Here is an 18,576-nt window from a genome sequence, read left to right as displayed (position 1 = left end):
TGGGCGGTGAGAGCCTCCATCCTCCAATTGAGAATAACGTTCTGCTTGGTTACCAAGTCCAACCGAGCAGTGAAAGCGGTTAAGATGTGCTGCAGATGATGCTTTCTTTCCCACTGTCGCCAAGTGCTTGCTCACAGGGGGTCGTTTTGACCGTTGGGGTTTTTCTGTAGTTGTTGTATGGCTTTTGCCTTACAATATAAAGCGCCTTGGGGCAACTGTTTGTTGTGATTTGGTGCTATATAAATAAAATTGATTTGATTTGAATTGATTCTGTGTCATGTGATCATTTTATTTAGTTATTTATGTAATTGTGTATGTAGTTATTGTAGTACTTATTTCTATACCTGTCCTGGCGGTGGTCTCTGTATTTTAATGTGGCATGTCATTTGCAGCTGTCAGTGAGTTTCTAGCCCGCGATCAGCTGGGAGGCAGCTCACCATGCTGTGTGCGCTCAGACGTGGCTGGCCAGTCCCCATATGTACATACATATCAGCATTTCATGCAAGTGTGCTTCCCCTCCCCCTGGCACACCACATGTGTTGCGTAGAGCTGAGGGGGGAGCGTGTGAATCACGCACACCACATGTGTTGGGGGAACACATGCAAGATACACACGCACACCACATGTGTTGAGGGGGGAGCCAACACTCTGGCATGCCACATGTGTGTCGGTTTGCAATGCCACACTCGTGGGGGCACTTAGACAAATTTCACCTCCAGCTCAAAAGTGGTCATCTGCTCACTATTTTCATGTTAACAGCGCGAATGGCCACACATTTTCTAAGTGTTCAGTGAGCGGTGTTAGATGTTTGTGTATGTCATCTGGAATTTGGCCGACACCTGCCGTGAGAGGGATCGCATGGGCTCTCACAGTGCACACTCTGTCTTTCGTCAGCTAGTGTGCGTTGAATACGTAGTTGTAGCAAGAGGTGTATGAAACACTAGAGGCGGCTCTGATTTTTCACAAATGGCATGCAATTCCTCCTTCGTGCACTAGTCGGCTTCAATCATGTTATGTGTTAAGGGGCCCTAAGGGTCAGGCACTGTGTCTGCATGTGCTGCAAGTGTTGAATGTGTTGTGATTTATGCTGAGTGGTGGCCAGGAGCAGGGGTGGTGGCCAAGTGGTTAATGCGCTTGGTTTCAGTTCAGAAGGTTCCGGGTTCAAATCCCACCCCTGCCACATTTCTCCATGGAATGTGGAGTTGCGTCAGGAAGGGCATCCGGCGTAAAACTTGTGCCAATTCAACATGCAGATCCACCTTGGATTTGCTGTGGCGACCCCGAGTGCAAAACAAGGGAGCAGCCGAAGGGACTTACTTATGACCTGTTTACATCAGACTGAGACCTTTATAAGACCTACAAGATCGTGACATGTTGTTGATTCTCACTGGTCTTGGCTGGTCTCCCTTGTGATCTGTTATTTGCGTTACACCAAGCTTGCATTGCGACTGAATTGTGCGAGTGAAAAATATGTTAATATCCACGATCATTGATGCAACCCCATGCAGAGTCAGTTGAGAGTCTGTTATGACCCACAGGATCAGGTCGAAAGTTGAGACGTGAGAGTTTATCAAGACAGATTATGAGACCCGTGTGAATGTTTTAAACAGTTCAATACACTCACACACCTGTTGGAGAGTGATGGAGAGTGAAGGAGGGATCTTTTTTATGACCATGGAGATCTCATTGTGACCAACCTGCAACCTCAGAGGGAGTCAGTGAGAGTGACAGTGAGCAGAGGCTGTTTTTGATTGGCGTCAACAGGGTGTTAGCAGTGATGTTCACGTCTGTGGGAGGTTGACCTATGAGGTTTAAAGACATCTGTGAAGAGCTTCTGGATTTACAACAGAGTTTGTGGTTGAGCATCTGTGTGTGTGTGTGTGTGTGTGTGTGTGTGTGTGTGTGTGTGTGTGTGTGTGTGTGTGTGTGTGTGTGTGTGTGTGTGTGTGTGTGTGTGTGTGTGTGTGTGTGTGTGTGACACTGTTCTAAAGCAGTTTGAGCATCTGCAGGATGGAAAAATCTTACAGAAATTCAGACCATTTGCAATTTTGTGAGTTCACTGGAGAGAGATGTTTGGCAACACCAGGTATATTTACAGTAGAATGAAGGTCTTCAGGGTCCTGGATACTTCTAGTCTCTCTATATAATCTCAAAGAGCTGCTCATAGTGAATAAAGTCTAAGAAAACTGTTAGAATTATGACATCTTTGGATGAGCTACTGATGAAGACAAAAATGATTCTCAGTGTTGTAGGGAGGAGGACTTTTAAAGATGCTAAAGCAGTACAGGTTAGCAGGTTAAAGCATGATAAAGCAGGTTAAGCCCAAAGTTCTTTATTTATTTAACAAAATAGGAATCAGGCCAGGAACAAAAAACAAGTGTCTGTGACATGACAAGCTGAACAGTAACTCAGGATATAATTAAATGTCATAGACATGAGAAATGAGTCCAGACAAGTGACAGTGAGGAAGACAGCAGAGGGTCCCCCCCCCCCCAAAAAAAAACTGGCAGCATTCAGCAGCAACAGGATTTCATACCAGATTATCACTCTAAAATGGCAGGAAAATTTCAAGACCAAAGAACATCAGCAAGGATTGCAGTCATGTGGGATTTGACATGAAACACTGGAAACACGATGAAAATGCTTTACAATCCAACAAAGAACATAGCCGTGGAAGACACTAATATACTATGACTGAAAATGATGATTGTGATCAGCTGTGAAATTACTGATTTGACACATGGGAGATAATGACAATTAGTGACTGCTGACAATGCAAGAGGGAGCCAGAGACCAGAGAGAGAGAAAGGGAGCAGGGACATGAACTCTGAAGCCAGAGAAATAATGAAACACATAAATAGTAACATGTCAGAGACAATTAACAATGAAGGACAATTAACCAGATGACATGGAGAATAATGACAACATAAACAGAACAAAATGAACAGAAATCCCAAACACCAAAATGTGACCCATGAAATAAGCATCAAGGGAGAATTAATAAACAATACTAAAGACAGAATAATGTGAAGATTAAAGCAAAACACCAAAACCTGATGCATGATGTCATAATGTTTGTGATTGATGTCATGAAACAGAATGAAGTAATGGCAGATATTAAAGTGACACCAACAACATTAAGATATCTGGCATATCATCAAACAGGTTGTATGATACACTGAAAGTATAACTAGTATAGAGTTGTAGTCTTACACTCCTCTCTGCAGCTTCTCTCCCCCTGCCATCCCCTCATTACCCCATCCCCGTAGAGACGGTGTCTGCTCCCAGACCACCAATAACCAGCAAAAATCTATTTAAGCATAAAAATTCAAAAAGAAAAAATAATATAGCACCTTCAACTGCACCACAGACTAAAACAGTTAAATGTGGTCTGTTAAACATTAGGTGTCTCTCTTCTAAGTCCCTGTTGGTAAATGATATAATAATTGATCAACATATTGATTTATTCTGCCTTACAGAAACCTGGTTACAGCAGGATGAATATGTTAGTTTAAATGAGTCAACACCCCCAAGTCACACTAACTGTCAGAACGCTCGTAGCACGGGCCGGGGCGGAGGATTAGCAGCAATCTTCCATTCCAGCTTATTAATTAATCAAAAACCCAGACAGAGCTTTAATTCATTTGAAAGCTTGACTCTTAGTCTTGTCCATCCAAATTGGAAGTCCCAAAAACCAGTTTTATTTGTTATTATCTATCGTCCACCTGGTCGTTACTGAGTTTCTCTGTGAATTTTCAGACCTTTTGTCTGACTTAGTGCTTAGCTCAGATAAGATAATTATAGTGGGCGATTTTAACATCCACACAGATGCTGAGAATGACAGCCTCAACACTGCATTTAATCTATTATTAGACTCAATTGGCTTTGCTCAAAAAGTAAATGAGTCCACCCACCACTTTAATCATATCTTAGATCTTGTTCTGACTTATGGTATGGAAATAGAAGACTTAACAGTATTCCCTGAAAACTCCCTGCTGTCTGATCATTTCTTAATAACATTTACATTTACTCTGATGGACTACCCAGCAGTGGGGAATAAGTTTCATTACACTAGAAGTCTTTCAGAAAGCGCTGTAACTAGGTTTAAGGATATGATTCCTTCTTTATGTTCTCTAATGCCATATACCAACACAGTGCAGAGTAGCTACCTAAACTCTGTAAGTGAGATAGAGTATCTCATCAATAGTTTTACATCCTCATTGAAGACAACTTTGGATGCTGTAGCTCCTCTGAAAAAGAGAGCTTTAAATCAGAAGTGCCTGAATCCGTGGTATAACTCACAAACTCGTAGCTTAAAGCAGATAACCCGTAAGTTGGAGAGGAAATGGCATCTCACTAATTTAGAAGATCTTCACTTAGCCTGGAAAAAGAGTCTGTTGCTCTATAAAAAAGCCCTCCGTAAAGCTAGGACATCTTTCTACTCATCACTAATTGAAGAAAATAAGAACAACCCCAGGTTTCTTTTCAGCACTGTAGCCAGGCTGACAAAGAGTCAGAGCTCTATTGAGCTGAGTATTCCATTAACTTTAACTAGTAATGACTTCATGACTTTCTTTGCTAACAAAATTTTAACTATTAGAGAAAAAATTACTCATAACCATCCCAAAGACGTATCGTTATCTTTGGCTGCTTTCAGTGATGCCGGTATTTGGTTAGACTCATTCTCTCCGATTGTTCTGTCTGAGTTATTTTCGTTAGTTACTTCATCCAAACCAGATTTGGATATTACAGAGATTAGAGCATGCCATAGGTATTAAAGGCACTGCGCTGCGGTGGTTTGAATCATATTTGTCTAATAGATTACAATTTGTTCATGTACATGGGGAATCTTCTTCACAGACTAAGGTTAATTATGGAGTTCCACAAGGTTCTGTGCTAGGACCAATTTTATTCACTTTATACATGCTTCCCTTAGGTAGTATTATTAGACGGTATTGCTTAAATTTTCATTGTTACGCAGATGATACCCAGCTTTATCTATCCATGAAGCCAGAGGACACACACCAATTAGCTAAACTGCAGGATTGTCTTACAGACATAAAGACATGGATGACCTCTAATTTCCTGCTTTTAAACTCAGATAAAACTGAAGTTATTGTACTTGGCCCCACAAATCTTAGAAACATGGTGTCTAACCAGATCCTTACTCTGGATGGCATTACCCTGACCTCTAGTAATACTGTGAGAAATCTTGGAGTCATTTTTGATCAGGATATGTCATTCAAAGCGCATATTAAACAAATATGTAGGACTGCTTTTTTGCATTTACGCAATATCTCTAAAATCAGAAAGGTCTTGTCTCAGAGTGATGCTGAAAAACTAATTCATGCATTTATTTCCTCTAGGCTGGACTATTGTAATTCATTATTATCAGGTTGTCCTAAAAGTTCCCTAAAAAGCCTTCAGTTAATTCAAAATGCTGCAGCTAGAGTACTGACGGGGACTAGAAGGAGAGAGCATATCTCACCCATATTGGCCTCTCTTCATTGGCTTCCTGTTAATTCTAGAATAGAATTTAAAATTCTTCTTCTTACTTATAAGGTTTTGAATAATCAGGTCCCATCTTATCTTAGGGACCTCGTAGTACCATATCACCCCAATAGAGCGCTTCGCTCTCAGACTGCAGGCTTACTTGTAGTTCCTAGGGTTTGTAAGAGTAGAATGGGAGGCAGAGCCTTCAGCTTTCAGGCTCCTCTCCTGTGGAACCAGCTCCCAATTCAGATCAGGGAGACAGACACCCTCTCTACTTTTAAGATTAGGCTTAAAACTTTCCTTTTTGCTAAAGCTTATAGTTAGGGCTGGATCGGGTGACCCTGAACCATCCCTTAGTTATGCTGCTATAGACGTAGACTGCTGGGGGGTTCCCATGATGCACTGTTTCTTTCTCTTTTTGCTCTGTATGCATCACTCTGCATTTAATCATTAGTGATCGATCTCTGCTCCCCTCCACAGCATGTCTTTTTCCTGGTTCTCTCCTTCAGCCCCAACCAGTCCCAGCAGAAGACTGCCCCTCCCTGAGCCTGGTTCTGCTGGAGGTTTCTTCCTGTTAAAAGGGAGTTTTTCCTTCCCACTGTCGCCAAGTGCTTGCTCACAGGGGGTCGTTTTGACCGTTGGGGTTTTTACGTAATTATTGTATGGCTTTGCCTTACAATATAAAGCGCCTTGGGGCAACTGTTTGTTGTGATTTGGCGCTATATAAAAAAAATTTGATTGATTGATTGATAACTTACAATTTATTCAATCTATACCATGATTCCATCATGCCAAAATCTGCATGTCTGTTATAGTTTGTTAGTCTGGCCGGTTGAAAAACTCAAAAACCACATATTGTTAGAATGTCATTTTTCAGGCAACATGTAAAATTACTTGAAGCTGTGCAGTAATATTTTTCTAAGCAAAACTTCAGCTAATAATGCTAGCATTAGACAGTTAGCATGATGTTATGTGATGCTAGTGAGTTGAGTTTTTATGATGTGAATGATTAAATCCATCGTGAATCAGTTTTAAGGCACTCTCCTCGCTCAGTTCCTCAGCCACCACAAATATGTATTTTTAAAGTACATTATGAATCCCGTTGTTCAGAATGGAGGCACTCAGCTTATGCTAATATTAGCATAAGCTAATATTATTAACACCACACCTCCTGCTAAGCTAGCACCAAGCCAATGATGCAACATGTTTCATAGGAATTTAACTTTACTTACGTATGGAAACAGAGGTGCAACACAATGACGGCATTTACAGATTATCAGCTGCAACTGGATTAAAAATATATAATTGAGAAGAACTTTTGACATATTTGGTATAATTTTCCCAATAACTGCTCTGAGGAAAGACTAATGATTCAATAGATTATAGACAAACTTATTGGCCGTGGCCATAATAAAGTACTTTTTATTAGCTCATTTCATAAATACTATGACTAAAGTAACCTACTAAAATAGTTAACTATTGATATTTGGGATATTTTATATACTTCATTAAATAAATGTACTTAAATATGTAAATTATTTATTAGTTTTAGTGAATTACATCAGAGTTGAAGACTGCACTAGTAGGGAAAATAGTCATAATTACATCATGTGTTAATAGAGTAAAATGTATATGTCCATTCTATTATTAATCACTTGTATTGTGATCAATCAGTCACAGAATGCATTGTACCTGAGCAACTGATTCAGAAAATCTTTTCAAAACGGAATAAAACTTCATCAAGGCAACAAGTAATGTTTGGTGGTAAGACTTTCTTTTGTTTGACAGAATTTAAAACATGATTCATTTTCACACATTAAGTAAAACAGCGGTAAAGGTTCATGTTTTGTACTTGTGTGACTTTTGTCCTGTGTGACAGCCGCACCTACAGTGTGTTTGTGCCGTCTGGATTTTATTATTGCTCCCGATTATGACAGTTTTGTTGCATTTTGTTCTCAGTGTGTGAGGCTGATCTAAAGGTGTGTTTAATTTTCTGACATGCATCGACTGAACTGCAGTGTCAGTGTTTGCTGAGAAAAAGCTGCAACAAGACGTCTTAGTAACTTTGTCTTCAGGACACTGGATGGTGCACTGTGTGAAGAACGTCCACTCTCCTCAACATTTTCTCTCTGTTTTTTTTTTTCTGATCCTAGCAAGGGAAGAGAACGTGGCCACGTTCCGTGGCTCAGAATACTTCTGCTACGACTTGAGTCAGAACCCCATCCAGAGCAGCAGCGATGAGATCACACTGTCCTTCAAGACATGGCAGCGCAACGGCCTCATCCTGCACACTGGGAAGTCGGCAGACTACGTCAATCTGGCGCTGAAGGACGGCGCCGTCTCCCTGGTCATCAACCTCGGCTCCGGAGCCTTTGAGGCCATTGTTGAGCCAGTTGACGGGAAATTCAATGATAACTCATGGCACGATGTCAAAGTGACCCGCAACCTCCGGCAGGTAAGTGTGAGACACGAGGCCGTATCACCCAGCAGAGACGTGAACACCGTTTTAACCTTGAACTAAAACTGTTTCATTTGCCAGTGGTCAAAAATGTTCTTTAAAATGTTATCAGTCAGGTTTTTAAACCCATTGTGGATGTGTGAAAGTCAGATACTGACATGTTAGAAAGCTGTGATCGTGTCCTCCAGACAGCAGTCACTTTCGAATCAAATCAACAATGAAATCAATGGAAAGCAGCCCAATGACACATGACATAATCAATTATCATAATCAGTTATAACAGTTTCAAAGTTTAGCGTACATAAACAGTCAAATGTATATGTGTGGTTGTTTTAATTCTGATGTGTGACATTATTACATTCAATGAGTAATAATTGTGGAATAATTGCTGTACATTTTGTATGAGGTAATTGGGTGTGAAATGAATTGCCCTTTTAGGGATCAGTAAAGTTGTCTGAGTCTTTTATTTTCTTCTTGAAATAATCCAAGAAGTCCTGTGCTGAAAAGGGAAAATGACTAACCGGTGGCTGCCTGTGAATGAGAAATGCTACTGTGTCAAACAAGAACTTTGAGTTCTTTGTTTTTGTTGATCAAATCAGAGTAATAGGTCCACTTCGTGGACAGTAGTGCATGATTATAATCTAAAATAGCATCCCGCCACACAAAGCGGAACACCTCTAATTTGGAACTAGGCCATTTCCATTCCAAACATCTAACCTTCTGCCTGATGTCATCCAAGTAACAATTCAACCAAGGTGACTGTGCCTTGGGAAGGCATGGCCTTAAAAGAGGAGGTGCAATCTTATCAAGTTTTGAGCGCTGACTATCCACAAGGCTGTCTACTGATTTAGCATTCTCCAAACTTGAAGTTAAAATATCAGGTAGTCTGGCCTCCAGTTCAGTTATATAGTTGAGGGTTTAATACAACGCCGCAGTATTAGACAAGGTTGTTGTTTCACTAAACGTGGCAGCGTAAATGTAAACCTAACAAGTGAGTGGTCAGAGACCACCAATGCAAGAGGCAAGATGTCAATATTCATGACAGCAAGGCCATGCATGAGAACCAAATCTAGGGTATTTCCACTAATGTACGTTGGGTCCTGAATCAGAGGGCTTATTTATATGAATGTTAAAGTCACCAATAATCAAAATGTTATCTGCACTAGTTGACAAACTAGAGATGAACGCACCAAATTCATCTAAGAATTCAGAATATGGGCCGGGAGGGGTCTATAAACAGTAACAAAGTAACATATGTTTGTTCTCTAGTTTTATGACCCTGACAGTACTTAGCATCATAGGCAGAGCAAAGGATCAAATGCTCAAATGAATTCTTTTTATGACCCCCAACAGCTAATAAAGAAAACCTAGATTTATAAATAAAAGCAACACCCCGCCTTGCTTCACACCACGAGACACGTGACTAAATCTGTACACTGGTGGACAGGCCTCATTCAGAGGAAGGACAGCTGTAGGTTTAAGCCAGGTTTCACATCAGCCAATCATATCTAAATGATGATCCATGATTAGATCATTCATCAACAGAGATTTTGAGGACAATGATCTGATGTTAATGAGACCCAAACTAAGGACCTCAGTGGGGAAGAGTCTGACTGTTTGGAACCTGGTGAAGCAGCCCAGGTTCTGAGAGCGCCGCTGGCGCGCATCAATCTGGCGAAGACGTGGACGGCCGGGCTGATAGTCCTCAGAGCCGACCAACAGCACCACGCAGGCTTTGACCGGATCCACAAGGTGTCTTGTGTCTCCAAACACAAGACACGCTCATTGTTTCTAAGAAGACAGAAAGGATGAAAGTTTTCATTGAAATGAGCAATTACTTTTGTTTATTGTTAAATCTGTTTAAATCCTTTCAAGAAGTTGATTTGAACATAAGAGTTCAGATGACAGTTTTCATTGAAAGCTGTCAGAAAAAGTAATTCATCCATTGTGTTATTTCAGTTAAGGGTCTCGGGAAGGAAAAGCAGTATATAAATGCAGTCATTTACTGCACCATGAGCATTTTAATGTTTGAGGCAATCGTTGATTATTTTTTTTGGGCTTGTGTGGCCTCAACAAACAGTCACAAGTCACTTGGTGCACATCAGAGATAACTGATCAACACAAATTGTGTCCTGGTTGGTCACAGTTTGCAGATCTCATGCACAACTCTCATCTCATTCTCAATCACTCAACAACATGACACATGTGTTGCAAAACTGGAAACACAAGCAGCAAAATGTGAACACACCTTTTACACACAACAACTCACAACCAAACACACACATTTCTAATGATGTGACCAGACAAAGTGGGCAGGATAAAAGTCAGTCCAGAGGGCACAGGTGGCACACGTGCACCCATCTACCACGGACAGAAACACACAGAGAGACAGAGGAGGAAGAGTTGATGTGAGAGGAGGACGAGGACGACCGAGAACCATCATCACTGATGATCTTCAGCAGCACTGCGTCCTGTCTGTGTCACAGTTTGGGTCCGTGTGGGCGTCACCGGGTTGTCCTGATGCTTGAGCGCTTCACTTCATACGGGTTTTCTTTCCACCTCACAGCCCCTGAATCAAGCCCAGCGGAGGAGTTTGTGTCTGTGTGGCGGTGGAAGGTCTGTGACAGACAGCCCGACATCAGGGCGGCTTCACAGAACTGGCCTGTGATGATGTGACTGCAGTCTGGTCCAGGCTGGGTTCGGCACACCAGACGGGTTTCTCCCACTTTGCCTGGCAAAGGAACATATTGGCTGTAATGTGGATGAAGTCCTCTGTCCAGACCACACACAGACATGATGATGGTCAATGAATCTCAGTGACTTTGGGCTCGATGTGCTTTTTTGTTATTATTTTTTTGTTGTGACATTGCTGAATGTAGATACACATTGACTACAACCATTAAATGTATTTTAAATGTATTTTCTAAATGTATTTTTAAGAGACATTTCCAGTTGCTAATATGTCCTGGACGCTGTGTCCTCAGTTATTTTATGTTATGTCTAACGAATGTTCTTTGGTGGATATATTTTTTCTTCCTGTGTGTCTGATCTGAACACATGGTTTGGTTTTGATCACAGCAGAAATCATTTTGAGGTGATAGTTTGATTTTGTTAGAAGAGTCGGGTTTGGTGAACGAAGATTGAATTTTTGGATTTCTGTTTAAAGTTTCGAGGAAATGGGTGGAGGTGTCAAGAAATGTGTTTGAACAATTTGGGAAAAAAACTAAGTTGTTCAGCCAAACTAATCAACGTTATTTATTTATTTACTTTTTCTGAGTAGTGTTTCCTTTCCTCCCAGCGTTGGACTCTCATATGCGCTGGTATTGACTTCGATCCTTTTCGACTAACCTTTTGTTTTGGACTCTCGGCGCCCTCTGCTGCTGTAATTATGACCTTGTATTGACTTCGATCCTTTTCGACTAACCTTTTGTTTTGGACTCTCGGCGCCCTCTGCTGCTGTAATTATGACCTTGTATTGACTTCGATCCTTTTCGACTAACCTTTTGTTTTGGACTCTCGGCGCCCTCTGCTGCTGTAATTATGACCTTGTATTGACTTTGATCCTTTTCGACTAACCTTTTGTTTTGGACTCTCGGCGCCCTCTGCTGCTGTAATTATGACCTTGTATTGACTTCGATCCTTTTCGACTAACCTTTTGTTTTGGACTCTCGGCGCCCTCTGCTGCTGTAATTATGACCTTGTATTGACTTCGTTCCTTTTCGACTAACCTTTTGTTTTGGACTCTCGGCGCCCTCTGCTGCTGTAATTATGACCTTGTATTGACTTCGATCCTTTTCGACTAACCTTTTGTTTTGGACTCTCGGCGCCCTCTGCTGCTGTAATTATGACCTTGTATTGACTTCGATCCTTTTCGACTAACCTTTTGTTTTGGACTCTCGGCGCCCTCTGCTGCTGTAATTATGACCTGGTATTGACTTCGATCCTTTTCGACTAACCTTTTGTTTTGGACTCTCGGCGCCCTCTGCTGCTGTAATTATGACCTGGTATTGACTTCGATCCTTTTCGACTAACCTTTTGTTTTGGACTCTCGGCGCCCTCTGCTGCTGTAATTATGACCTGGTATTGACTTCGATCCTTTTCGACTAACCTTTTGTTTTGGACTCTCGGCGCCCTCTGCTGCTGTAATTATGACCTGGTATTGACTTCGATCCTTTTCGACTAACCTTTTGTTTTGGACTCTCGGCGCCCTCTGCTGCTGTAATTATGACCTGGTATTGACTTCGATCCTTTTCGACTAACCTTTTGTTTTGGACTCTCGGCGCCCTCTGCTGCTGTAATTATGACCTGATATTGACTTCGATCCTTTTCGACTAACCTTTTGTTTTGGACTCTCGGCGCCCTCTGCTGCTGTAATTATGACCTGGTATTGACTTCCATCCTTTTCGACTAACCTTTTGTTTTTCTTTTTCAAATAAGTCTTTAACTGCTAATCGGTCTGCTTTTTGCACTGGGGTTTAACATCCTGATCCATGACGTTACCTTGTGATGTCAAAGTGGTGAAGGCTGGACAGTAAATAATTTTTAAATTTATAACACGGTTCACTTCTGAAATTGCAACCACGAATCCCTGAAATGGGCGTGTTAAACATGGTAAGCTGCCATCCACAGTCATTTACGCAGTCAGACAGCAATGAAATGGCCATAATGCTGCGTTTACACATAACGACGACAAGTCACGAATGTCATTTTTCTGTCATTCCTGACACATTCCTGACATTCTTAATGTGACTTAACGCCTCTGAATAGGTTTCTTAATAGCACGTGTTGGTGTGTGATGTTCTTGATATTCATGGAGCATGTTTTTGTCTGTCAAAAAATCTTCCACGAATGTCACACACCACCCTCATTTCGTCTCATGTCGTGGAGGTCGCAACTGAGCGTATTGATCCTTAATAGAACGTGACAATGTTCATAGTGGTTCCTGTGATGGTTCTTGGAGCCCAAACTGTCACGCATTATTACGAAGTGACACGGAAACTGTCAAGTTTTGACACGACTTATAACGCGGCGTCACATTTCACTGCGCACCACGACGAATCAGTTTTCTGTCACGTGCGCACAATTAAACTCGGCTCCAAATGTCGTTCCACAGTTCCTGCTGAAGCTCCTCAGGATGAATGAAGCCACGCATCTGGCTCTGTCCTCCTCCTCCTCTCTGCACCACTCCACGGCACAGAGCCCAACTACGCATGCAGTCACAAAGTTCTTCTGAAAAACTGGAGCGATCTGAATTCGGTTGGATGAATATGGGTGTGTGTGTGGAGACAATTCAACTCGTTCACAACGTGACAGAACTTAACGATGCGCTGTTACGTGCAATAGCGCGCAACAACACGGAACACTGTTCTTGACCATGCGTAATGGTTCCTGATAATTCTCCAGCAACACGTTCCATTAATTGTAACATGTGGTAACAGGTTGCAGCAGTTCCTGAGGACACCTGACGCCTCTGCCTCAAATCATCACATTCGTGATCAGCGGCCAAGAATGTGTATTTCGTGGCATTCGTGACTTGTCGTCGTTATGTGTAAACGCAGCATTAAAACAGAGTCTGGTGGAGAGTCACCTGCTGTGGGTGTGTTGGTGAACAGGGCCAATTTAGCAATTACATACAAACTGTATGTAATAATATGCAGAATAACACTTTAAACAAATGAAACAAATTTTATATGATCATTTTTACTACATGGGAAATACAGTCTTCTATTCATTCAACAACAGTTGGGTTAAAAAATGGCTGTCTAAGCAACTGGTATTCTCACATTGCTCATGATCATAAATCATGGTCAGCACACAAAAGGCGCATAGTATTTCCTCTTCTGTATTCATAGAGTAGGATTGGTTGATAAATGTCTTATTACATAAATTATTCAGGGACAGACTTTATATGGTGAGGTGGGGAGAAATAATGATCAGAAATCCTTTGTAGTTTGCCACATCAGAATGTACCATGAACTGCATGCAGTTCTATGCAACTGTATGCAGTTGCATAGAAATCCATAGAAATTACATCAGATGATCTCAGGTTATATAATCCTGTGTGAATACAACCATCTGTGTCAAAGGAGTTTTCCGCTGTTTATATCAGGCACAGTAGTTCACAGAAAGATGCTTTTGAAAAACATACTGGGCATCTTTGTGTTTGCAAAAAAGTCAACACTATCAAGTCAAATCTGGGAGCATCTCTCACGACATCTACAACACCACGGGAAACACCTTGGGTCCTGGATGGCAACCACCCAGGCAGACAATCAGTCCATCATCATGTGTCTAAAACACTATTTGAACAAGGTGAAACCAGGTTAAACCAACTGAAACATCGGAGTCCACTTGGTCTTCTCAGTCCTCAACACACCTGCACACTGGAACATGCACAGAATAATGAACATTCTGAGTGCTGCTCCAAAGCCCATATAAATGACTAGGAAGGGCATGAGACATAAAAAAAATAAACCAACACAAAAGTGCAGATGACAAATTGAATTTCCATACACCAACAGGGTGCTGGCAGGAATTGGGATACTGCTAGGGAAAGAAGAAGAAGAGGGGGAGAAGAGGAAAACTAGAAGGGTGGAATTGACAGTCGGGACTTTGAATGTTGGCAGTCTGACTGGTAAAGGGAGAGAGCTGGCTGATATGATGGAGAGGAGAAAGGTATATATATTGTATGTGTAAGAGATCAAGTGGAAGGGAAGTAAGAGCAGGAGCACAGGAGGTGGGTACAAGTTGTTGGTGAGGACAGGAAGAGAAATGGTGTCGGGGTCATTTTGAAGGAAGAGTATGTTAAGAGTGTGTTGGAGGTTAAGTGAGTGTCTGACAGGGTGATGAATGTGAAGTTGAAAATTGAAGTGGTGATGATGAATATCATCAGTGCATATGCCCTACAGGTAGGTTGTGACATAAAGGAGAAACAAGATTTCTGGATTGAGTTAGATGAGATAGTGGAGCGTGTGCCCAAGCATTAAAGAGGAAGGAAGACCAGGTGCCTTGGTGCTGGAATGAAGATGTCCAGGAAAGCATAAGGAGAAAGAGGTTGGCGACAAGTTTTTTGGGTAGTCGGAGAGATGAAGAAAGTAGACAGGAGTACAAGTGGCATAAGGTGAAAAGAGAAGTGGCAAAATCTAAGGAAAAGGCATTTAGTGAGCTGTTCAAGAAGTTAACCAGTAAGGAAGGAGAAAAGGACTTATACCAACTGGCCAGACAATAGGACAGAGCTGGAAAGGATGTGCAGCAGGTTAGGGTCTTAAAAGATGCAGATGGTAATGTGCTGACAAGTAAGGAGAGTGTGTTGAGTAGGTGGAGGGAATATTTTGAGGAGCTGATGAATGAAGAAAATGAGAGAGAGAAAAGGCTGGATGATGTGGAGAGAGTAAATCAGTTTTGTAAGAATGAAGTGAGGGCAGCGATGAAGAGGATGAAGAGCAGAAAGGTAGTTGGTCCAGATGACATTCCAATGGTGGCATGGAAATGTCTAGGAGAGATGGCAGTGGAGTTTCTTACCGGACAGTTTAATACAATCTTGGAAAGTGAGAGGATGCCTGAGGAGTGAAGCCAAAGCATGCTGGTTCAGATTGATTAAGAACAAGGTTGATGTACAGAGCTGCAGAAATTACAGAGACATGAAGTTGATTGGCAACGGCTTTCAAGATTCAAGATTCAAGCAACTTTGATTCCTAAAAGGGCAATTCATATCATACCCATTTACCTCAGACAAAACAAAATACAGCAATTAATCCACAATTATTACTAGTTGAACATGATGACACACATCAGAATTAAAACACAGCACATATACATTTGATTGTTTATGTATGCTAAACTTTAAAACAGCCTATCATCCAAATTGAGGCAATATGAGTGTGGGGGGCTGCGGCAGTCTTCCGCGCAACCTTGTGTAGGGTCAGAGACACGGGAGGGAGCTCATAGAAATCTTGTTAGGGGAGGCATGCGTCATGCAGATGAATTTATATCAGTTACTGTCTGTGTGTGCATAATGTCTGGGGGGAGCTGAATGATTCAGCGATAGAGATTCTTCTGGAGGAAAACAAACGGGGTGTTTTGACCTTTGGTGGCTGATAAGCCTGCCATGTTTAGGGTTAAGCAGAGAAACACAGAAATTCCATTTATGGCTCCTCTGACCGACCAAATCCTATTTATGAGTATTTCCTGGTCTCCGATATTTTCCTTTGCAAGGTGGACAGTTGCTCCGAGATGTTTTCCAACTTGCGTCTGAGTTCAAGGGTTAACACAGTCTGAGATTGTACCACTTTGCCCACCTCATTAGTCATGACGGAGAGGTGAGGGGTTGTGGTTCTGGTAGAAGATTAAAGTTATGGGCTTGAAGTTATGGGAAAGAGTAGCAGAAGCTCAGGTTAGGAAACAGATGAAAGTCTATGAGCACAAAAATGATTTCATGCAGAGAAAGAGCACAATGATGCAATGTTTGCTCTGAGAATACTGATGAAGTATAGAGAAGGTCAGAGGGCGTTACATTGTGTGTTTGTGGATTTAGAGAAAGCTTATGACAGGGTACCAAGAGAAGAGTTGTGGTATTGTATGAGGAAGTCTGGAGTAGCAGGTTGGGTCTAGTCTGGAGAGGTGGAGATATACTCTGGAGAGCAGGGAAATGAAAGTCAGTAGACGCAAGACTGAGTCCATGTGTGTGAATGAGAGGAAGCCCAGTGGAATAGTGCAGTTACAAGGAGTAGAAGTGGTGAAAGTAGATGAGTTTAAAACCTGATGGAATGGTGCAGTGAATGTAAAAGTCTACAAGAAAGTTGTGAGAACATCTATGTTGGACAGCTTAGAGACGGTGGCACTAACAAAAAGACAGGAGGCGGAGCTGAAGATGTTGCAGTTTTCTTTGTGAGTGATGAGGATGGACAGGATTATGAATGAACATATCAGAGGGACAAATGAAGTGGGATGGTTTGGAGACAAAGTCAGAGAGGTGAGACTGAGATGGTTTGTACATTTGTGGAGGAGGGACCCAGGGTATATAGGGAGAAGGATGCTGAGGATGGAGCCACAAAGCAGCAGGAGAAGAGGGAGGACAAAGAGGAGGTTTATGGATGTGCTGAGGGAGGACATGCAGGTGGTTGGTGAGACAGAGGAAGATACAGAGGACAGGGTGAGATGGAAACCATCTGTTGTGGTGCCCCCTAATGAAAGCAGCTGAGAGACGGAGAAGTAGAAGAAGATGGCCAAAATGTCAAAACCTATGCTCCCTCATAGTGCAAGTGATACCTTACACCTAATCTTCATCTTCCAAAGTAACTGTAAGTTTTATACATCATTCCAGTGGTACCAAAGGGTCCTTCAAAGTACCAAGTACTGAAAACATCTGGTCATTGCCTTAGGTTGCTGTTTAGTGTTCAGATAAGTACATGTCTCTACAAGTTCAACACTTTTCCCACATACAGACACACTTCTCATTGCTGTGTCCAGGAAGCTGTTAAAAGTCTGGAACTTTGTGTTGATCCTGGACAATTACAAACTCAGGTCCTCATTCAGCTTGTCCAATGCTGCAATCAGAACATCCATTGATTCCTCAAAGCTCACAGCATCATCAAGTCCTGGTCAGTCAGCCTGTCTTTGCCTAAAATGCACCAAAGTTGCTGGTTTCTACAACCCCAACCCAAAACACGTCCCTGACTAACATCTGTGTGCTGGATCATGCATGGAGGGAGGGGATGAGGCGGGGTTCAATTTCAATCAAGCACACAGGCAACAGTGTTCAGGAAAAAACTCCCTCTGCTGTTTTGAGGAAGAAACCTCAAGCAGACCAGACTGAGAGGAGTGACCCACTGCTTCGGCCATTCTCACAGTTATAACGTTCATGCAAAAAATGAACAAAAATTTTAGAACAGAATCAGTAAGCAATTTGTATGAAGTCCATGTCGGAGCAGAGCCCACAGAGTCTCAAGGACTCGATTCCTGTTGAGTGCTGCAGCTGTGATCAGTAGAGGCCAGTTCAGTCCGTGACCGTACGTATAAAAAGTTTAGAAAGTGTAAATATTCAATGTTTCTTGACCTGGTCTGTTGATTGTCTGAGTGAAATGAGACCTGATGATGTTTGTGTTGTTTAATGTGTTCATTTTGCTGAATTTATTTGTTTGTGACTCCATGAAGCAGCTGGGCTTTGGATTTGCTACGATAAACACACTCCGCTGCACGGTAGATATCGTCCTGCTTCCCTGTGTGGTTTGCTGTGAAATCTTCTCTTTTCTTTGGCACAAACATCAAAATCTAATGCTGGAAAAAAGAGGAAAAAGTCATTCAGGCTTCTTTCTCTTCGTCTCTGCCTTTTTAACTGTTTACGTCTGATCTTTACTTCTCTGGGTTTTAATGAAACCTCTGCTTTTTGACAGTGTTGTGGTTGATGTGACATAAACTTGAAGCAGAGGCAGGTTCTGTGTGCTGTGACCTTTACACTCAGCCCTCCTTAAGCCACCTTGACACTTGCAAGAAATTGATGCCCACACTGGCACGCGATCTGGCGTGCCAGCGATTAAACTCATTGTAAACTGTGCATGAACTGTGTGCTGCTGTGTGCTAGTGTGCAGAGCAAACTGTGAAATGTTCAAAGCTTCCGGCACAGATTA

The 18,576-nt window shown here is 42.0% G+C and overlaps 1 protein-coding gene across 1 annotated transcript in view; it reads left to right on the top strand.

The window, feature by feature from the left end:
- Positions 1–18,576, top strand: part of nrxn3a (neurexin 3a) — a 580,025-nt gene that overhangs the window by 208,052 nt on the left and 353,397 nt on the right. Inside the window, 1 exon segment of the mRNA XM_034159719.1 lies at positions 7,647–7,948. Coding sequence (XP_034015610.1) covers positions 7,647–7,948 — 302 coding nt within the window.

This window comes from Thalassophryne amazonica, chromosome 19 (genome assembly GCF_902500255.1).
Source record: "Thalassophryne amazonica chromosome 19, fThaAma1.1, whole genome shotgun sequence".
Lineage (NCBI taxonomy): Eukaryota > Metazoa > Chordata > Actinopteri > Batrachoidiformes > Batrachoididae > Thalassophryne > Thalassophryne amazonica.
The sequence above is the reverse complement of the archived record's forward strand: the minus strand, read 5'-3'. Positions and strand labels throughout refer to the sequence as shown.